The 23,979-nt window shown below is 35.5% G+C and overlaps 2 protein-coding genes and 1 pseudogene across 4 annotated transcripts in view; 2 read left to right on the top strand and 1 right to left on the bottom strand.

The window, feature by feature from the left end:
* Positions 1-23,979, bottom strand: part of LOC126850225 (protein artichoke-like) — a 79,247-nt gene that overhangs the window by 30,291 nt on the left and 24,977 nt on the right. Inside the window, exons 1-2 of one of the 3 annotated variants that reach the window (XM_050592977.1) lie at positions 5,312-5,836; positions 5,009-5,221 (exon numbers count right to left, since the gene is read on the bottom strand). The gene's annotated coding sequence lies outside the window, so the exon portion shown is untranslated. Of the gene's footprint in view, positions 1-5,008; positions 5,837-18,842; positions 18,927-23,979 lie in introns of those variants that run through there. The other 2 variants (XM_050592975.1, XM_050592976.1) reach the window with 2 other exon arrangements.
* Positions 8,662-11,107, top strand: LOC126850272 (alpha-glucosidase-like). Its single transcript, XM_050593096.1, has 2 exons — positions 8,662-9,930; positions 10,505-11,107. The coding sequence occupies exons 1-2, from the start codon at positions 8,690-8,692 to the stop codon at positions 10,977-10,979; spliced, it is 1,716 nt and encodes a 571-aa protein (XP_050449053.1). The 5' UTR covers positions 8,662-8,689; the 3' UTR covers positions 10,980-11,107.
* On the top strand, positions 11,593-13,472 carry LOC126850579 (alpha-glucosidase-like; annotated as a pseudogene).

Here is a 23,979-nt window from a genome sequence, read left to right as displayed (position 1 = left end):
GTTATTTGAATCACATCCGCGTAATTATCGGCGCATCCACGCGAACGAGACCGGGAGGCCACGATCGATGATGACACAGATTGGGGAACGCTTCTGTCGGCGCATAAGCGTATCGGTTCCGACCATCCGCGCCCGGTTCGCCCGTTACGGGCAAACATTTTCGATACATCGATCATTGGTTTTTTCACCCATCCCCGGCGATCGCCCCGCCACGTACGGTCGTCACGTACCCATCTCTCTGCGTGCGTGTGTATGTGCAGCTAGACTGCGACCCGACTAAACCCGGCCTGTGCGTGCGTCACATGCCGTCGGTATCGCTAATTGCGCCACCCATTAAGGATCCTCCAATTTGCACAATGCACGCTCGTTACGATTAGCGGCGTGGCCGACTGTCGGCGTATATTTAAAGTGTCGTATATATACCGGCTCCCCGCCTATCTCCGTGTTTACGGAGCTTATTTCTTCTCCCTTGAGCGACGATGGTCAATCGACGGACACGCGATTAAATGCACTCGACTGCCGAATTCAATTTATCACGCTGTTTCGCGCTGCGACTGATGAATTATTTCTCTACGTCGCCGAACATGTGCTTGTAGAGACGTGGCATGATCATTCGTAACCTGTCAGATTTTTACGTCGTTTCTTTTTCTTAAATTGCACATCGGGATATCGAGATAAATTATATCTGGGATATTGAGATAACGAGATAACATGTTTACTATAAGATTTAATATTCAGTGTTTTATATCGATCTTTTAAATCGCAGTGTATGTGTTAATCAAATAATGCCTATAAACTTTTCACGATTCAAAAATAAATATATTTAATTGCGGATCGATTTCATTCGTTATCATTTCTCTAAATTAAAATTATCAGTTTGTTTGATAAAATCACGATAAATATTCTCGTTTTTATTACAAAATAAAATCACCGAACATTATTCGAGCATAACTTTTTAATTAAAAATCGTGCACGTTCTAAAGATTATAAGAAAGTTTACGCGGATGGAAAAAAACAGGTCACTAACAAGTTTCGTTGCGATTGCGAGTCGCTATTGACGCATTTGCCGAGTGCTAAAAGTGCGTGCAACGCGCTAAGTACGCGCGTAGAATTAAAACGAGCGGCCTGTATTGCTGCCGTGCGTTTTAATTATGACCGTCCAAGTTCGTTCGTCTCGCACGTTTTAGCATTTGGGTACGGCAACACGATATTTCGCTCGAGATTATTCCTCCTAATTATTTTAATTGCTCATGCTTGATGAGACACTCTGCTAAAGGCAAATCATATTTGATACGAAAGTGCATGGTGAGAAACATGATTATCCCTAAAATAGATATTCACGGATATATCGTTTGTTGTATTTCAATGTTTTACTCTTTAAATAATGAACATCTACGTGGGGAGAAAGCTTCTCTTTAATAAATTAGATATGTACCACTAAGGTTACCATTACTCCTTGGAGATCGCGATAAATAGCAGTTTATCGATTCATGTAAAAGCTTCCCTAGCAAATACAAACTTCAGTACAAAAAGATCAAATTTATCGATAGTAATATTGATCGCGAAGATGATAGGTAGCCAATAAAATCCTCTACATCTCGAGTATTCGCGGTAATGAAAATGCGCGTCGCTAATATAATAAAAAAGATAACATTTCTCTCTCTTTAATTGTATCGATGCACGAAGTTGTCTTTTACGATCCCGCGTCTCGCCTTAAAAAACCAACGGTAATACAAGAGAAATATTTTTCCTTTAGCTTTCCGAGCGCGTCCGACCGGGTATTTTATCGTCTGTACGTAGCTGCATCGCGCGGAATATCGCGCAAGCTACCACCTCTCGAGAGCAGTTTATTCATCCCGTCAATCCTTACACGGCAACGCGACGCGCGTAATGAAACGCTCGGATTGATGTAATAACGCTTGCTTCTAGGCGCGCATCCGGAACTCGTCTCTTCTCACTGAAAATAGCGCGTGCGACTATTCTTTTCCCGCGAAATTTTCGTCGTTTCCCTGCATGCGCAGGATAAGCGAGTCGGTGTGAATGGATCGCGTGCGTGCCCGATTTCTCGGGGGGCGAAATATTTTTCGCCAGCGGCTCATAAATATCGCGCATCTCGCGCTCTTACCCTCCCTCCTTTCATACGTCGTCGTTCGTCTTCCTGGACCAAGTGCAGACACATCAAAGTATCGAGACTTAAAACACTTTTTCGTTGCGATCGTCCGTTTCGACTCTTGGAGGGAATGAAACTTGGTGATCTTATCCACGGATCTAAGACTCTCTTACGTATCATCGCAATAAAAGGCACCTTTCCCATTACCCCGGACGTATAAATATACGGCCATTCAAGGTTCTATTTTAGAGATGTGTATACATATATATATATATATATATATATATATATATATATATATATGTGTGGGGGGGGAGGTGTTTTTTCTCTCCGTTCATCGTTATCGGACGGGAGAAATCCATCGCCGAAGTGACCCTCTCTTGCGCAGTGTCGTTAGCCGTAACTACCGCGAGCAAAGCACGCGATAATCTAAAGCGTGCACTGCTAATGAGGGTTAAAGTATCGTGTTCTATGTAACTTGAAATAAACTTCATGAAACGTTGATGAAATTCTCATTATACTGATTAATCGAATATTTTCAATTATTTGGCAAAGTAAGCTGATAGTCGATCGAAACTTTATAGAGCATTTTCTCATTTATAATCGTCAATTAAATATTCGTAGGAATACAAAGAAAATTTGATATAAATCTGAATTCTATCATTATATAAAGTGGTAAAATGTAATAAATAAAAGATTTGTGCAGCAAAAAAAGCAAATAAAAACTTAAAAAATTCATCAAGCAAAATCATTTTTTAATCGCTGTTTTTATAAAATTTTACGCAAGTCCGGAATAATCAGTAAAATTAATTAAATATTATTAAAAATTAGTACAAATAAAATTATATTGATTTATATTTATAATGCCTGCGTTATTTGTCTGCCTGCAAAATTTGTTTGTTCTCCATATTCAGCTCATCTACCTGTTACTTCCGTAAATTTGTCGACAACAGAGTGTCTTTCTACTTGAAAATATTCCGCGGACTTTCCTTTTATCATTCTTTTCCTTTTCCCTCAAACTCCGCACTTTATGCGCGATGAGTGTTATCTTAAAATTACAATTCGACGCGTATTACCTTAGTTTCGCGAAATCATTTTCCGTCCGTTCGTCGGAAGTTTCTTTGCAGCGCGATTCGAAGAACCTTTTCGCGGCCTATCCCGTCTGTCGTCTCACCTCTCCATTTTCGCGCGAGTTTCCAGCTTTCCTTTTGCAGCGAGGCGACCGCGTGCAATAGTCGTGTAATGAGGTGCCAGACGGCGCTTCGCGGAGTCGTTTATATCGAGACTCGGCAAAGTTTCCGAAAGGAAGGTCGGCGACCGACCAAGGAGTCATCCCGGATTTCACGGCCGGAAAGAGACGACGACCAGTCTACACTCTTTGTGTTCGCATAATTATAAAAAAAGAACAGGAACGAATGAAAGATCCTTTTCCCACCCCCTTTCACCCTTCTCCCTTGCGAACTTGATCCGCGGGCTTTGAATTACGGTCGCGGTGCATTTCTACCGAGATATCGTCCGTCTGCGCAAAGTTTTAAAGAGAGCTACGAGAGAGAGAGAGAGAGAGAGCTATGTATATATACATCTATATAGTTGTATACACAGTGGGAGCCGATTGCAAAGTCACGGTTTGGCTTTATAGCGGACATGAGCGGAAATCAGAAATATCCCTTTTCAGCTCTCGCTATCTCTTTTAACCCTTTGCGCTCAATGTTAGCTCTCTGTCATAATATCGATGTGCATTACATTACGAAATTAAATTCTGCAATTCTTCAAGATACTCCGAAACCTATTTTTTTCAAAATACAATAGTAAAAAAATACGATAGCGTATATTTTTGTATATTTTTTAATGTTTGTACAAAATATAAAATTAGTAGATTAATTTTCAGTAAACAATATAAATAATCACAACTTAAAATAAATAAATAATGTGTTGCGTTATTACAAATAAAATCTAGCTGAAGAGATTTTAAATATTGTTACCATAAAGTAGATTGCACAATTTTTTTCTTTGCATTAAAGCTGTTTAAACACTGATTGTAAAAGCGTTTTACATGTTTTTACATGTATATATTTATAATAACAGTAATTTCAGTAATAACAATTTTTGTAATTGTACTGTGCAATAAAATTCTTTAAATAATAATAATAATAATGTACAACTTTTTTTTGTCAAATAAAAGTGTATTTGGCATATTTCATGGAATATTATATTACCTTCTGATTAATTAGTATGAAATTATAATTTGCACATTTTAAAAAAGATAATAATGTTAGTTTTGTTTATTCTCGTTATTATTCAAAGAGAATGTGCATTTATTTAATTGAGTAACGCGACCATAATACTTACTTTGATAAATACTATGTGTATATTATCAAAATTCCACACGAATAAATTTATTAATTAATTTGTTTATATTTTACAGATTTATACATATTATTTTACGAAAATAGAATATGCGTTTAATTAATACAGTCAAATCTATCAAAAATAATGCAATTATCCTTAAATTTATTTTTTGAAAAGTCAGTAAAACGTAAAAGAGACACGTGAGAAAATATTCTTTCAAATTATGCTAAAATGTTCGGCTAGTTTCACTTCGAGTTTATTCAAAGTTGGACGGTGAAGTATTCTTCGGTGAAAACTAGATGCGAAAGTTCACGCTGCAAATGGAAGGAATCATGTCATAAACTTTAGAAGAATGTGTTACGTGTCGACGATTGTCTGAGAGACGCAACAGATGCCGTCTATCGTCAACGGAAACGAGACGTTATACTTTTAGATAAGATCTTTTAATGATAACACGAAAACACTTTTCGCTAGATATGATTCTATCAATTGATGCCTGCGTATCTCGATATAATCCAGAGTTTCAAGATTACAAGAGTTATTTGTTACCTGCAGTGCGCTGGTATTTTTTCCCGCTTCTTTTTTCCTCTTCTCGCGCAACGTCGAATGATTATACGACGACTTCCGCGCTTCGGACTTTCAACAACTTCTAGAAACATTTCTTTGCAAAAGTTTACGAGATAAACTTGCCGATGTAGCCGGACGGAGCCTGTCTCGGTTGGTCTCGGTCGAGTTGCGAGAAGGACCGTCGGAACTGGAGTCCTGGAGTAGCACACGCCGCAGCCACGAACGAGGGTTAATAATCTGGGAGTTAATTACTGCCGTAAACTGCGAGGAGGGTTGTTTGCTTACCCCATCGTGCCCCATCGAGGGTAACTGACATAAGGTAGCCTCGTTAAGCACAACTCCCGCTTATATTCGTTGGTTTATCGAAGCGATCGTGAAAAACTTATCCGCGGCGAAAATTGACTTACAGCCATGTCACCGCGTCCAAAAACTACGCGAAAAATCAAGCACGCGTCCGGTAACACGAGCCCGCTTTAATTAGATGATAACAGCGCGCGACGGAAATTGGCTCTTGTCACGAGAGAACGTGATTGCGAGTGGGCAGCATTTTTGAGATCGGAGCAAATGATCGTGTTCTGATTTCCTTCTATTAATTCGTACTTGACGCGTTTCATAATTTATATCATGAAACTCTATTAATATATTCCTTTAACACATACACATGTAATGTGCCTTTATTTCTGGATTGTAATGTGAACGAAAATTGTGCGCATTTTTCTTCATGGAATGCATTATTAATATATTTATAAATTTGAAATATTTCGGATATTTTTCAATATATTGTCGCCCAAAATACCTGCGCGTGTTAATATTGTTCCCATTAAAAATTTATTACATTGTAAAAAATAAATTTATTTGCAACACAAAATGATACTAACTAAATCTTATTAAAAAATAAATTGCATAGAATATTGATGTGACTCTACATTTCTATTTCTTTGTAACTTTAGTTTTTATTAAAAATAACGTAATGTATTCTATGCATAATTAATTTAATAAGATTAATCGAATAAAATTAAAGTATATGCCAATATATTTTTCTAAGATATACCAGGATTTGCTGGCGGAAATGTTAAATAATATCATGAGAGACAAAAAACAAAATTTGATAAATTCAAGAGTCAGCGACAATCAACAGTGGGAATAACGCCATTAATAAGAATGATGCGTCATCTCAGCAAAATAGTCTTTATCGTCCGTCCGGATAATGAATGAATTAAGTTGGCCATAAGCCATGAAGAAAATTACCTGTATAAATAACACTCGGCGACAAAACTTTACAGTCGCGGTGAGCCGTATGAGAATTTTTGCTGACGGTAATATTTTCCGACCATCTCGCTGCATTCGTAACCGTAAATTATTCCGCAAAACGCAAAACGTTTTTGTGGGCTGTGTTCTTTAAAGTCCGTGTGCTTTTAATCCGCGGTCAATTTACACGTTGTCACTTTATTTTTTCCATTCATATATAACTTTTTGTTTTGTTTTAATATTTTTATTCGGTCGCAATGTTATCCGATTTTTATACGATTAGGATAAAATACAGGTTTTCTGAAAACATCAAGACGCGATTATGTAAAATTGCATCTCGATTACTCGGATTTATTCCGTAGATAAGCTTATATTCTCCCTTCTCGTATTATTGACTCTATAAGAGGGTCTCTGTTTACGTAATGCAGAGAAATAGTTGAGCGGATAAGATATTTATTCTTAGAACCGAGCATTTAGTAGTCTCTTTTCTTAACTTTTTTTATACAATGATGACTTTTCATCTTTTGTTTCACTGATATCGATAGATAAAATTATATTTATGTTACGTCAAAAAGATAGATAAGCATTTTTTTTTTTCATTGAGATCTGACACTAGCATTTTACTTCAAACGCGAACGTTACGATAGAACATATCAAAGAATCGCAGAGTGCAAGCCGCTTTTCCAAAGTGAATGTTTCCAAGGAATCCGACAGAGCTGAGAATAAGAGCAAAGGAGAGTAGAGATATAAAGGGCTGCTTCTATCAAGACTTTTTCCATTTATCAGACAATTTTCCAAAGAGACATGTAAAAAGGCAGATGGCAGATATATTCATAGCAAGAATTATTATGCAACTTTAGTCATAAGATCATTCGAGTTTCGTATGCAACAATGTGTGTCACATTCTAAATAAAGAAGTCGAAACTTTCTATTTTGATGTACTTTTCGCGATATGAGAATGCGAAAAAAACTGCATATTGTAAGACCGTCATAAATAATAATATCATTTTATGGATCGAGACCGCGATCGATTTACATACGAAAAAGTATTACTTCGCAACCTCGATATATTTCTCTTTTTTTCTTTTCGCGGAAATTATTCTCTTGTCGATTGTATCGCTGGTATGATTTTTACCGCATCCTTTATATTACAACTTTACTCGAAAAATGATGGCACTTTATTATATTAGAAAACGAAGTTTACTTCAAAGGATATCGCCATTGAATTTTAGAGGTAGAAGCGCAATTTTCATACCGTTCTTGAATACTCAACATATGTAGTACGAGTAATGAAAAATGATCTTTGACGTGGAAACAAAATTTTTGCAACGATGCTCACGATATTTCGCGGTAATAGCAAATTTATTCTTGGTAGAAAGCTCGACGCCCGTGCAAAGATTAAATTGACCCCCGCGACGGTGTCGTAAAAGAAAGTAAGAAATGCAAGGGGTGGCGAGCCACTTGTATAATTAGGCATGGGACGCGATAGCAGTTACGAGACCAACACGCATAAACGCCTTGCACACGCGAGATGGTGCGGCTTCTGGATGTCCGCCATTTTTCAAACGGTTGAGGGTCGAAAAATCTTATCGCCCGCCGCAAGTCGACGTTATAACCGGCGCGCAGTGTTACGAGGTCGGCACTTTTCGCAGGAAACTGCAAATCTCTTCCTGTCTAAGAACGAGTTATAATAATGCATTTGGTTGTGTGTGGTCTCGCAAACATCTAAAGTACCTAGAGAAATTGATTCTCGCGCATGTCGATGCACATGTCAGTACGTTTTGCCGCGGGGATTTTGGTGAAATCTCGTGGCGTATGATTATTTTGAAATCTGAAATGCAAAATTGTGTTATCAACGGCATATCACGAATCGTGCAGCAGATGTGAAATGTTTTATGAAAAATATGTTATGTATCGATTATCTCTTCAACTACTCTTCAAGCGATAATTACTTGAGCAAATGTTGTTTGTATCAACTTATCTTTATTTTTAGATTAAATAAACGTCATGGAAAAGAAATAATTTTACATATCTTGAATAACAGATAAACAAGTTGTTGAACATTTGTCTCTGATACAAATGTATGTAATAGTTCCCGATTTAAAAATTTACATACTCTTTAATTGTCTCTCTCACCTAAATTATAATAATTATTGCAATTATTACGCTATTATATAAAAATAAAGCATTATATAATATTATTTAACATTGATATCATTGATAACATTGATATCAAACAAAAAATTTGTTTCGTTATCAATCGATAAGATGAGACTCGAATAAGACTAACTGTAAAAATTTATCAAAAAGTGATAAGCGATAATAGACAAGGTTGTTGTAATGGTGGTGAATTTTTTACAAATTCGTCTCACATATATAAACGTGTAGAGTAAATCATCGAAACAAACGATCACCATGTTTCGTTCGTACATTTTCATCGCAGCGTTAATCGCTGTGACTGGTTCGATCTCGATCCAAAAACCGGGTAAAGATTGGTACAAAAACAGTTTGATATATCAGATTTATCCAAGAAGTTTCAAGGATAGTAATGGAGACGGCATAGGCGATTTAAACGGCATCACCAGTAAATTGGAACATATTGCGGATATCGGTGCCGACGCGTTATGGCTATCACCGATCTACACCAGTCCGCAGTTAGATTTTGGTTACGATATTGCCAATTTTACTGATATTAACGAAGAATACGGTACCTTGGCCGACTTTGACAGACTCGTGGCGAAAGCAAAATCCCTTGGACTGAAAGTACTTCTCGATTTCGTGCCGAATCACAGCTCTCACGAACACTTATGGTTCAAGAAGAGCATCCTACGGATCAAGCCCTACGATGAGTATTATGTCTGGCGTGACGCGAAAATAGTAAACGGTATCAGACATCCGCCGAACAACTGGTTGAGCGTCTTTCAAGGCTCTGCTTGGGAATGGAACAGTTTACGAAAACAATATTATCTGCATCAGTTCGCCGTCGGACAGCCGGATCTCAACTATCATAGCGCCGCGTTGCAGGAAGAAATGAAAAACGTGTTAAAGTTCTGGATGAATCGCGGCGTGGAAGGTTTCCGCATCGATGCCATTAATCACATGTACGAGGATGCTCGTTTCCTGGATGAACCCCGATCAAACGTACCCGGATTACCGAATGATGACTACGACAGCTTGGATCATATTTATACAAAGAATCTTCTCGAGACTTACGAAGTTCTAAAGTCCTGGAGACAGGTTTTGGACAATCACTCGCCGAATGCCGACACAAAGATGATCTTGACAGAAGCCTACACGGATGTTAATCTCACCATATTGTATTATACATCGGGCTCGACTGTGCCCTTCAACTTCATGTTTATGTCCGATTTAAACAACAAATCCAGCGCGGCTGACTTTAAGCGCCTCATCGATCGTTGGATGAACAATATACCTAACAATCCGGCGTATGTCGCGAACTGGGTGGTAGGTAATCATGATAATCATCGCGCGGCTTCCAGATTCGGTGAAATACGGGCTGATCAACTTTCCATGCTGGCGACCGTTTTACCCGGCGTAAGCGTAGTTTACAACGGCGATGAGATCGGCATGCTCGATAGGAATTTTACGTATGAGGAAACCAAGGATCCCGCGGGATGCAATGCTGGACCTGACAGGTACTAACATGAGCGAAGATGTATCTGAATCCTATTACATGATGCATAGTAAATTTGAAATGGAATCCATAAATATATCCTTGTATTTACAATTCATATATTTAGATGTAAAATCATTTTGAATATGATCATTTTGATATAATAGAGAATCGATTAATTAAATCAAAAGTACTATTGCAAGGATTATTATTTAAAGTTCTTAATTTTTATATATATTGTATATTTAAATTTTTATTGAGATTTGCACAAATTAGGTTATTAATAGCTAATTTAATTAATTTAAATTAATTATATTAAAATTTGGTCATATACGTGGGGATTATTAAATATTTTGGAATTATTAAATTAACTCTTCTATTTAAAACGCTTGTATTGAAATATGTATTATCTATTTTGATAATTGACAATAATAATATTATTTAGAATTTCTTAATAAATCTCATTTACGTTTCTAAAAAATATATTATATTATTTAATATAAATTTTTATTAAACTATATTTGTTAAACATAAAAAATAATCTTTTATAAAAACATTAAATAATTTAATCGATTTCAACATTATTACATTTTTAGGTATCATCTGAAGTCACGAGATCCGGAAAGAACGCCTTTCCAATGGGACAACAGCGTGAGCGCCGGTTTCTCCACCAGCAATCAAACATGGCTTCCCGTGAACAGCAATTACAGAACTCTCAATTTGGCGGCGCAAAAAACTGCGACCGTATCTCACTACAAAGTATTCAAGTCCCTAACGCAATTGAAAAAGAAGCCCGTCATTGAGCAAGGCTCCCTGGAGAGCGTATTGGTAACTGAGAAAATTCTAGGAGTCGTACGACGACATAATGGATCCGTCGTAGCGTTAATGGTTAACTTTGCCGACACACCGGTCACCGTCGACGCCAGGACTTGGATGAATATCCCAGAACAATTGATCGTCTATGCACCCAGCGTACACTCCAAGCTAGTTGCAGGATCGCGCGTTGACACGACTTACATTACCGTACCTGGCTCGGCCTCCGTCGTGCTCACCACAGCAGATTTGGTTTAGCAAATATCCCTGCTTATCTCATACTCGTGGACAACTCTCTAGTAAAGCTAGAAGTTTTCAAACAAATTGACCTGTATTAATCTGAGAGAATAGATATTCGAAATAAATTTTATCTCTTATTTCTTTAAGACATTATTACACTATTTATTTTAATTCATTATTAATTATTGTAACATTATGTAAAATCAATAATAAGCTCATTCATCTGTGTTTATACAAAATATGTATTTTTATGCAACGAAATAAATTTCATCGAAACTAAAGTAGATAATTGTGCAATGTAATATAAGATATAAATTTTCACATATTAAAGTAAAATTATTATACTTTTAATTCTTTCTCTTTAATTTTAATGATTGTTGTAATTGAAGTATAAGTTTATTCTTTGAGTTCTATTTTTGTTGGATATAGTACTTTTTTTAATCAATTTTTTTTCCAATTTTTGATGCTGTAATCTATACTTTTTAATTGTTACTGTGTGCAAAAATGGCGATAACACAAAAATGTTTTTATATAATCGCGATAATTATCACCAGTAATATTTCAAGATAATAAAACAATAATATATGAAATTATATATATATAATATCTCAATAACGTCATTTTGAAAAAAAATTAATTAAATTTATCGTTATCATTCAAAGCATTTCCTACAATTTAAATATAACAAGCTTAACACTTGATCAATTAATATATAAGCTTATCAAAAATTTGTCTAATTATACTGATATCGATAAAGATTACGATACCTTGATCGATTTTGACAAGCTCGTGGCAAAGGCAAAATTTCTCTGAAAGTAATCCTTGTTGAAGTAATCGATTTCGTACCGAATCACAACTTTTATTTTAACGCACGAATGATTCAAGAAGAGTGCAATCCAACACATCAAGTCCTATGAGTATCATGTCTGATATGACGAAAAAAATAATAAACGACGATAGAAAGCCACCGAATAACTAGTTGAGTGTTGTTCAAGGCTCTACTTGGGAATGAAAGGAGCAAATAATATTATCTGCATCAATTCAACATTCCTCAAGCGGATCTCAATTATCGTAGCGCCGCATTGCAGCAAGAAATGAAGAATGTGCTGAATTTCTGGTTGAATCGCGGCGTAAATGGTTTTCATATTGATGCCGTGCAATTTTATGTTCATTCTTGATTTAAACAATAAGTCGAGCTGACTTTAAGCGCATCGATCGTGAATGAACAATTTGCCTGATAATTCGTATATCGCAAAGAGGGAGGTGAGTGATCATGATAATCATCGAGCGGTTTCTAGATTCGGTGAGAAACGAGTAGATCAACTTTCCATGCTGGCAACCGTTTTACCCGGCGTAAGCATGATTTATAATAGCGACGAGATCGGTATGCTCGATAGGAATTTTACGTATGAGGAAACCAAGGCTTCTATCGGATGCATTGCTGGACCCAACAGGTATCACAAATAGAGATGAATGCGAATAGAATTGTTACATAACACAAGAGAGATAAATTCGAATAAAATCGTTTCATAACACAGTAGATTTAATATAGAATCCATAAACGTAGTATTTTATTCGCAAGCCGTATATGTTTTATTTTTCATATGATCATTATATCGGAACAAAAATATTCCTTGTTGAAAAAATTACATAAGCATGTAAGTTAAACTTTTTGATTTATTTTTTTTTATTTTAATAAATTATTCATATAATTAAATCAAATTTATATTATTTTTTATTAAAATATATTTAATGTGTTAAATTATTTTTAATATGTATTGTTTCTTTTAATAATAAAGAGAAATATGTATTATTTATATTAATAATAAGAAATAATGAGAAATATTAAATAATAATGAGAAATATTAATAAAGAGGTGATTGACAAATTATTATAGCGTGTTTACGTTTCTGAAAAAAATATGATACTTTTTATGTAAACAAAATTTATTATTTAAAAATTTATTATTTATATCTAATATATAATTTTTTACCAGTATTAAATTATTTAATTAAGTCTGACTTTAACTCGTTTTTAATTATATTATTTGAAATCGCGAGATTTAGAAAGAACGTCATTTCAATGGGACAGTAGTACCTGCGCGGCTTCTCCACTAGCAATCAGACATGGTTTCCAGTGAACAACAATTACGAAACTCTGAATTTGCAGGCAGAGAATCACGACCGTGTCTATAAAGTATTTAAATTATAGAGTATTTAAATCGTTATCGTGATTGAAAAGAAAGCCTGTTATCGAGCAAGATTCTCTGCACCGAGGGACATGCTCGGAATTATACGACGACATAGCGCATCCGTCGTTGCTCTCATGATTAACTTCGCTGACACGTCGGTCACTGCCGATGCTAGGACTTGGATGAATATTCCAGAGCAGTGTTGATCGTTTATGCGTCCAGCGTGCACTCCAAGCTGTTGGCAGGATCGAATTTGCACGATTCGCATCACTATGCCCGGTTCGGTCTTGGTTGTGCTCGCTACTGCAGATTTGGCTTAGTGAATTTCTGTTTATACATATAGAATACTCATGGATGAATCTCTTGTAAAACAAAGTTTTAGATGCATATGTATATGTAGCTTCTATATGGACGTATATAAGCTATGGACGTATGTATATCTACATACATACATATATTCGTAACCTTGCTTTATAAAAGAGTTATCTATGAATGCACTAGCGAGAAATTCAATATATAATAACAATATTTAAAAAGATTAAGTATATATCAATTCATACAAAAAATGTATAGTAGTATAATAATAATTAATTATCCTCTTCTTTTTTTATAACTTTCAAAATAATAATATATACAATTGAACAGCATGTTTTGTGACAACGTGTGGCGTTGTAATGACTGCAATGGTAACTGAGGTGAAATTGAGCTTTCCATAAATATTAATCTTTGATAAACATTAATCGTACTTTAATCACTCCGATGTACATTATAACTTGTGAGCGTTTTGTTGTTTACATCTACACGAATAAACCAATAACTTTTAACACGCCGATTTTATTATTTGTTATATTGGAAAATCTCTCTGTAAAATCCCAATACAAATTCTCGTTTTCGCTGTTCGACAAATTTAACAAGACAAGCAAAATTCGGACGTCTGTATGATTTACGATTTCATTTAAAGCGGCTTAACGAAATAACACACTGGACATTACAAAAAGAATTAAAACGTGCAATAGGTACCAGGAAATAATTAAAAACCTTTGTCAATATATCTTCCAAATTAATTTTCGAGATAAATCCATGTGCGAATCAAGATGTTCTCATAAATCAATATTATTAATATGTTGTGCTAAAATTTCTATTTTGTCTTTTTTTCAGCTACATATATAAAATATTTGTGCGAGAAAAGCATGAAAGAGAAATTTCGATGTACTTGATACAATAAGGGTGTTTATTCTGAAATTTATATATATTTTTTGCTGAACTAGACCGGAAATGGAAGAGTGAAGTATGCAAAAAAGAATAGATAGATCTACTGTAAGAAAGCCGATAGTATCGATCGCGGTGGCTAAGATCCTGAAAGGCAGGTTTATAAGCACGTCTTCGGCTACGCGCACATGAGTAGAGTTGGGAAAATTCTCGAGTTTTCATGCCGACAGCCGAGGCACTATGCACCGGCGCGCAGCACCAATCACGCTGAGTGCACATTCTTCAACCTCCTCTGTCTCGCGGTCCTCTCTCCGCCGTTCTCTCGTCCCCGAGACAGCCAGGAGAGATGCACCCACTCTCGCACTACGGCGGTTTTCGTTTGTATATCATATGCGTGTGTCACGATTCGCGACGGAGCGGCTTGTATTTTCAACTCTGCGAGCTCCATTTTTCTTCCGACGTTCTTTCCATCCGGTTCGCGCGGCCGCATATTCGAACCTCGGCGGCTGCCGCATCTTGTTTGCCAACTGCTAACTCACAAACTCTTAATTAATTCGCGCCTCCCCCTCCCCCACCCCTCTCCTCCTCCTCTCCTTCTTCCAGCTCTACTCGTTCGTTCTTTTCTATGCGTTCTTCTTGTCCCTCTTCTCTCTGTTCTCATTTTTACCTTTGTACAGATAATGGACGTCCTAGCATGAATTGGTACGCGATACCAAGCAGTCGTAGAGAATTGCGTTCTTTCCTACCTCTTTCTTTGTATATACGCACGGTCTTTGATATTTAAGAGTATTCGACTAAATGAAAAATGTTTGCTTGCACGTCGTGCGTATTGTAGTACAAAGCAACTGCTAGCTAGGTGCCTCGCAGACACGGAAAATTGTTTCGCATTTCGTTTAATAATGCAACAAGACGTACGTACTATGCAATCTACGATGTTAAAGATTAGCTTTTTTTGCAAACATATCTTATGTAAGACCCTTTTCGAGAGCAACAAAGAGACTAACAGATGGTAAATAAAGCAATTATTAAATATTCCTTAAACAAAAAGAAGAGTGCAAACATAAAACAATTAGATAGAAATGTGTAGAAAAAATAGAAGGGTTTATATCGATATAAAAATTGGAGAGTAATAATACTAAATTATATTAATACACACACACACACACACATATTCTGAATATATTATAATGTACTGATAATGTAAATAAAGTAATGCTTTATTTTGAATTACAGTTTTTATGCAGCTTTACGCAGGTCTCGGCGAGCTGCGAATTTAGAGAAAGATTATAATTTCATAATAATGTTATTTTGCGATGTGGACAACTATTAATATTACGCTATCCATGGCTGGTTTGCGTTATATAGCGTCGATTTACACGAGCTATAGAGCCGAGCATAAAATAATCTCTGTCCGAGCATTAGCCCGCCTTTCCCTCCCACCCCTTTTTATGTGCATGTACCGCGACTACGCTTACTGAATAGGCGCCATATACTAAGTGGATTTTATGCACGCCCTGAATCCAATTATCCTGAATAATTTATCGCCGAATCGTAGACGTTAATGACATCAGACTGAATTAGGCAAGCTTTTCATAATGGTCCTATAAAAATAGCGGCGCATATGGCCCGCTCACCTTTTACCCCGTTAATGAATCATCACTGTCAGTGGCGTAAATGGAGCTGATAATAATTACATTGTCCCGAATCATTGATCGGTCGCTAAAATGGGGCTCTGTTTTACGTATCTCCTTGACATATTAATTAGCTTTATCATGAAATAATAATATATTAAATCCAACGAAGAGAGGCTAACAGTTCTTTCGTCAGCATGTAATGCAGTTGAATTATTAATTATATATAGAAGAGGAAAGAAGAGCGCGAGAATATTGATCGCCTAAAAAGCATTTCTTTAGAAGAATTTAATAAATCAGATAATTTTATAAATATATTAAAAAATAATAATTTTGTAGATTTTCAAAGCGTTATCTCTTTGCGAGATTTTCGAAGAGCTGAGTATGACATATTTATTGATAATACAATTCTCTTTTATGAAAAAGTATACATGAATTTGTGCGCGACATCAATTAAATTTTATTTCCATTGTTTTTGGCGTTGTTACTCACGCATTATTGACTGCATTTTTGGCGTATGATAACGCGATCGCTTTTTCCATTTCCATTTATAAATATCTATTTTGATCTTTTAGCATGTTCGTTGGCACGCGTGTGTTCGATGACATGAACGGAAATAAATGCGGAAAAAAGGGATAGTCGAATGGATACGTGCAATGCAGCGCATATCGGATACTCTTTTGAAACACACATCTCTATATCGCGCAATTTTGCAATAAGAGTCATCTGGCTGGTGGTCGATTTGTATAGAGGCGTGATGTGTAAAGAGAAACTATCTCGACATCAGATTAATTGGATAAAAAAAAAGGAACAATTGAATTGTCGACCGATTTTGTGTGTTACGCAATTTGAAATAACAATTCTCGCGGTCTTCAATATTCTCGTTGCACTTTGCGAAAGTATCTGGGCAATATAAATATCTAAGAAATAAGGCGTCACGAGATCTAAAAGACACTCTAATCTCTCAGACGTTAGATGTCTTTTAGCTGTAAGCTTTGGTATTATTTCGTATACGCGATGACAAGTCACATGCTATCCGTATCTGTCTCTTACTAGAAGAATTTAATGTACTTAAATCATCAATGTCTATAGTGATACAAATATATTATGTTTTTTTTTTTAGATATTTTTTCTAAAAATGTTTATATCAACAAAATAAAAATATTGCGGTTCAATTTTAAATATTCATATTTCTTGCATTCGCAAGACTTTATCCCTATTCTTTGTACGAACGTGTAATTATACGGTCGCAATAGTTGCAGCGTAAAATCACAGTCTATACCACATTTAACAGTCAAGGTACACTAAGCTGGTACGGTAAGCCGCCGTAAAGTGGGTCGTGTAAACGTTGTCATTGACGTGCAATACTCTGGACGTCGTATTGCGTCTCGCGACAAAGCCTTGATTTGTCCCAGTGTGTGTTTATGTGACAAACAGAATAGCATTAATCTAAATGTTTCGATAAAATAAATATAATGGCATGTAGCATGTTAAACTCGAAATTGGAAAAAAAAAACCCAGAAAACGAAAAATACAATTTATTTAATTATTAATAATTGATATCTTTCATTCTATTGATATTGTGATAAAATATTTTGATTGTAACACGCTTTTACAAAAGCCATGATGATCGCGTGCAAGAATGTTTTTCAAATCTACACATTAGTTGTACTCAAAAGTGCTACAACGTCGATTTCTGACGTGCAGTAATAGTATTTCATAGCGCTGAACGTGAAATATATTTCTTTTCAGTGTACATTCTTCACTTGTCATGAAGTGTAATCTTTCTAGTACTTTCAACTTATATTTCGGTAATTTTTCGAAAAAATTTGCACTTGCCATTTCAAATAATTTAATAAAACTAAATTATAAATAAATTTGAACGGTAGTTTAAAAAATTCTAAGTGTGTGAAAAGAATCTATATAATAGTAAAAATAATGATACGCATTAAAAATATTAATAGCTTAATAAGAGATTTATTAAACATTAATGTTTTTTAAATAAAATTTGATGTATTCTCTTTCAAAGTGTTTAAATGCGGTATACCACTTGAACTAACAATTGTGTTCGCCCACTTTTTTTAAATATTATTTTTTCATTTGTTTTCATTTGTTCTCTATCGTTCATTCACGATTATTCTAAAAGGACTTTTCTAAGGAAATGATGCTCCCACATCATCGCGATAAGGAACGTGAAAATGCCGTCGTGAGCGTTCCCGCGGAAGAAAATGTCATCCGTTCGCAATGAAGCAGAATTTTTCGCTTCGCTTCTCTTAACGGTAAGTTAGAATTTCTCTCGAGAACGCGGAACTAAGCGAGCCCGAAATTCTCGAAAACGTAAGTGTACTCGGCGCACTTGTGCCCCCAAAAGGGAGAAACCGACGCAGAGAAGCATTAGGAACTATTTATCAGTTGACTTTCCATTCCTCGTGTATTCCCTTCGGGAAGAAATAGTGCTTGGTCAAGAAAAAACCTCGAGTTACACACAAGTCGTTTAGGTTTGCGGAACAAGAAGTTTGAGAAAAAATATTATATAAAGAAATTCTCGATCAAAAATTCTACGTGAGAATTGCATTTACGAGAGCTTGTCATTTCAAAATGAATGTTGTAACTCTGACAAATTAGCTTCTTATTTGCTTAATTTATTTATAAATTTGCCGAGTTACTTTATGTTTGAGGGAAAAAAATTGATTAAAGTTGAGTCAATCGCAACTGATGTGAGAATGTATATAAAATGAGCAATATATCTCATCATATGTGTGTGTTATATTTTTAGTATGTACTAAAAGAGATGCAAATGTTGCTTTTCATGCAATTATTACAAAATTGTTCATTGGCAGATTCACTTACCTCGTTTTGAGCGCCTTTATATCGAAAATTGCCGGCGTTACGCAGGATATTTATATCGCAACCCCATTTTGCTATGCAAGAATTCTGCAACAAGAGAGAAACGAGGTTAATTTCTAATCAATTATTTTTCACTTGCAAAAGAATATAAAATAGTTCTTATTTATTATAACATATAAGAAAGAGAGAAAGAGAATAATAAAATAAATATCACAAATTTTCTAACGGAATAATTAAGTAAACTTATATAATTCAAAATTAACTCTACATTTAGATCGCAGTTGTATGTTTTTTTCTCAAATTAATATTTATGCAATTGCGATTACAGAATGGGCGAAGTTCGCTAAAAGTAGATGGATCAAAGGTCTCGACATTTTAAAATTACGGAATAATTTAAATGAAGACTACACGCCAAAAGATAACAGGAGATAAAAAAAGAAAAAAACGAGGAATATATTTCTCGAGATGAAAAATTGTAGATCGAGAGCACAGCGTTCAAGTTGTCGCACGTAAATATTTTCAATATTTAAAATCGCAATTAATTCACGAAAAAATGCTTCGCATTCGCGATTTAACTCTGCGTATTCGATGTCGTGATGTATCAGACGTATATGTAGCCCGCAACGCAGACGTAGGTAACTGCATTAGTCCCCTTCGTGACGGTCGGTGGGGTCCTTTGAGGGTGGCATGGGTGCCGAATACCAATCAGTTATGTCAATTGGCCCCAACAAAGTAATGAATGGTAATTGCAAGCCGCGCCGACCTCGCACCGTCCCCCTCCGTCTCTCCACCCTAGTACACGCTATCCGCCCTTCGACCGATTTCAAACACGCTTTCCTCTCTGAATTGTCCATCGGCTCGCATCCATCGCGAGTAGATCCCCATACCGATCACCATCGATTTTAAACCGTCTAATCGGATTTTCGCGCGGGACAGGCATGGACAATTATCGATGGATTCACACGAATTAATGCACATATCGGAATCTCATGCGAGTCGTCAAAAGAATTTTTGATTTACTAGTGAAACACGGACGGACAATTGGGGATATTCTTTTCAAAGAAAGCTAGAATGTTTTAATTACAGTAAAATATTTTAATCACATTTATACAAAAACATATTACTTCAAGTATATAAATTGCCGATATGTTCATTTTAAAGAATTATTTACAATACTTTGATATTATTTAAATATTTGAAACGGCACATTAATCGTATTTTTTAATAGATTTTGATATTTTAATTAATTTTATAATTGTAGTTACAGACAATTTTTTATTTCTTCCTTTGCATAAATGTTTTATCAAAATTTCATGAATCGTTTAAAATAATCAGAAAGCAACGGTATCAGCTGCCCAAAATTTACTCCGCTAATGTTTCTCCCGGGGCCGTTTAAAAATTTATTTAGCGGAGTGCTCTCCTTTTTCTCCGTGGAAGATTTAAAGGAGCGGCATGCGGTTTTGCGCCCAATGACGCGGCACGTTTTCCAGACATGTGGTGAAAGAAAAACATGGTAGCCGCCTGCCTATCTGTTATCTTCTAATTACACGACGTAATTACGAATCCTTGCATGACCAACTGGCCGACTACAGTCGGAAAAATAGGACTTACCCACCAGGTGATTATGTTTTGCATTTCCGCATGCAATTACGCTTGATTGCCGCCACCGGAGGTTGCTGCGCGTAAAGGTTTATCGCGTAAAAAAACATCCGGTTCTTTTGTTGAAGCATTCGCGTTCGTCTCGGTGACGGTCGAAGAAACGTTAAAGCCTTGTATCTTTATTACTCAGTCGACGTAATACAAAAGGAGATCCCTCGGAATTAAACTTCGCGTTCGTTTCCTTGCCATTCGTTAGTGTCTATCGTCTTTGAAAGAGCCGCAATGCAGTTCACGAGTAAATTCGCAGTTTACAGTGCGAGTCGCAATAGAATTGCTACTGTATCGTGGCTTTCTTTTCCCTTTCACGATGAAACTTATTATCAATCTAACTTATTATTAACGCATAGTTGTATGCAAAAGAGTTACGCTTGCTGTATTTGGATGTCAAATGCTATTGTTTAACAAAGGATATCTACCATGCGCGTAAAATAATAAATTTGTAAATTTGCATTGTTTAAAGAGAAATATTCTAATACATAAATTGTAAAATTACATATCAATTGTATGAATATATAAAAAAGCATTTTGCTCTTTTTCTTTGTGTTGACATAGAAAACGAAGATTTTATTTCAAGATTAATTTCAAAAGAGAGAGAAAGAGGAAGAGAGAAACTTACAATTATATAATAATCTTAAATAATACTTTCTATTATATCACGTATAAATTAAATAAATATATAAAAGGATTTGTGCTCTTTTTATATCGGTATTGATGGAGCACAAAAATTTCATTCGAAGCTTTATTACAAAGATATCGAATAATGATTTATGTTAAATCATGAGTTTTTGACGTATCTGATGTTTACCGATGAGTTGAAATTATATCCGATAGAATTGTGTGCGTTAGAGGTGCTAGCGTAATAATGCGCATACCGACATGCTTGTATTAATTTGCAATGATAATGAAACGATTGTTTACCGAAAATTTCCTTCGTGTGATTCTATCGCTGTTTATGATTGAAATCGATTTATTTGTGCATTACCGAGAGCACATTCGTCACGTGCAAACACCACGTGCGAATTCGTGATACTGAAACGGGGAGATACCCGGTAAACATTGATCGACTCATGAAATTGAAATTCAACGGCGTATCGTTGTTTATCCATTGTACTCGAGTTTCCATAATCAATTGCGGAAGATTCGCGTTGTATTCTGCCGCTATTCGATGTGTAGTCCCTGTATTTTTCTCCCCAGATATGATTGATCAGTGTCATAACTTGACGATAACGCTTGAATATACACTGTGATATCGCATGTATCACATGGCAAGTATATATGTATGTGCGTGCGCGCACGAACGTAATAAAACATACGTACAAATTCTATCTTTTCACCTGAGGTCCAACTAAATCTTGAAGAGAGTGACGACAATGTGTAGTAAGCGCAGCCCTTCGCTCACAATGCCCATGCAGTAACAAGGTTCGTGTAAAGTGCTCGCAAATCAGACTCGATAAAATGGTAATCGCACCTCGGGGCTCGCTTGAACGTCCATAAGAGTGAGAAAAAAAACAAAGTCCTTCTTATTCGCTGACAGTTCTTTCCGATGCACTGCCAATCAGCGCTAGCGTTCAGATTCTTGCTTCTAAGCACGCCATAAAATTCATGAAAGGATTGATAGATTGCATTATCGAGCGAGATGTAATTCAGATTTAAAGAAGTATACAAAGGAAGCGGAAAAAAACATATTGCGCGCGTTTAAACGTTGAATATATCGAGAGAAAAAGTAATAAAAAATTTGTTGCAATTAATAAATTATATTATATGTGTTGCTGTGAAACACAAATTTCATGGAAGACAAGCGGATTTCGTGCGCTTGTGCAAGTCGGAAAATGCCTTTATCCTCGCTAAGCGTCAGAGAAAAGAGTTGAATGAACTTTTAAGAAAGTTTTTCGGTGATTTATTCGTGTCGTACGGTCGTAAGGATTTACATCCGCGCGTTCGTTTTACGGGTTTCGTTAGAAAAGCCACTTTTGTTCCGGAAAACCGTGTACCGAGATAGAAATTCTGTTTCGACTCTATTTTGAACTGGACTGTACAACTGATTCAGGTACGCGGATGCGGATATCTATAAATTCACGTTTCAACAGCTCGCTATAAATGTATCCGTTTATACGCGGCGCGTTAATAAAGGTGCGTAACAATAGGAAGCTAGCTCATTATTTATTAAGGATATGATTGCAAGTGATACTGCAGTTAGAATTGTTTCTTTCGCGTTTCTACCAATTGTTGTAAAACATTTTGTATTTTCGAACAAATATTTGATATTATTCAATTTCGATATGTTACATAATCAATTCTTCATTTACGTAAGCAAAATATCATGCGTGTAAAAATATTATGCGTGTAACATTTCTTGGAAATTTAATCATTTTATATTTAATTTATTATATTTAATATGGTAAAATTTTAAACAAGTGTGATTAAAAATTAATATATTGAATACGTCAGCTATACCACAGAAAAATTTCCTTTATTCTCAAATATCTTATTTTTCAAATGTATTTACTATAATACATAATCCGTCAGTGCACATTGTATAGTTAATTTCTAGTTACTATACAATAATAATCGTCACCGTACTGTATGTGACGGGAAACGGGCGTGGCTGTGACGGCTAATTTCTGAATTGTTAGGGAAGTCCTATTAGCGTTATAGCAAATGGATTCTATCTCTCATGTGATGTATCAAAGTCATTATTTAATTAGCAACATACGTATAATTCACAAATAATGTATGCAATTACTTCTTTTCTTGATTTTTTTAAAACCTATTATATTCTACTTTGAAAATGTATCATTAAATGTATTTTTGTAAAATTAGATCTTAAAACATTTCTTTATTTGGAACAAATAAATGAAACGTCAGTTAAATAATGCGAAAAAAAATGTTATGAAATTTGTATATAGATAGCAATAGTAAATAAACGATATATATGGATAAACAGTTAATCTGATTTTACCCAGTAAATAACATGATACATAAAAGTCGATTTAATATTGTTATTCATATTTGTAGAGTTGAGATCAAACAGCAAAGAGCCTGTAGGATTTCTCGTTACGTTCAAAAACAAATCATTAGGACATTTATACGGTACATTGTATCGATAACTCAAGCAGAAGCTTCTTAGCTTTCTACGCTACAGTCGGCGCCGATCGATGCGGTTGTGTGTCACCGACATCTGTGCCTTATATCGACTGATGCAGAGCATAAGCTTTGTCTTGCCTTTCTACGAATATTTCGAAGGATATTTCATCTCGGGCTTCATATATTTCGAGGCGAAGCTCAGATCTATCGGTTGGCATTCGAATATTCCCTCTCTTTCTTTCTTCCTCTCCCCATAAAACAAACTATTCGTATGTCAAAGAATCGATTTCGCTTTACCGAATATTTTCTCTCTCATCATATATTGTACAATTTCACTGTAACTATTATTTATCAAATATAATCTTTGAAATTTCTTTTTTCTCTAATGTTTTAATTT

This window comes from Cataglyphis hispanica, chromosome 6, assembly GCF_021464435.1.
Source record: "Cataglyphis hispanica isolate Lineage 1 chromosome 6, ULB_Chis1_1.0, whole genome shotgun sequence".
Classification (NCBI taxonomy): domain Eukaryota; kingdom Metazoa; phylum Arthropoda; class Insecta; order Hymenoptera; family Formicidae; genus Cataglyphis; species Cataglyphis hispanica.
The sequence above is the reverse complement of the archived record's forward strand: the minus strand, read 5'-3'. Positions and strand labels throughout refer to the sequence as shown.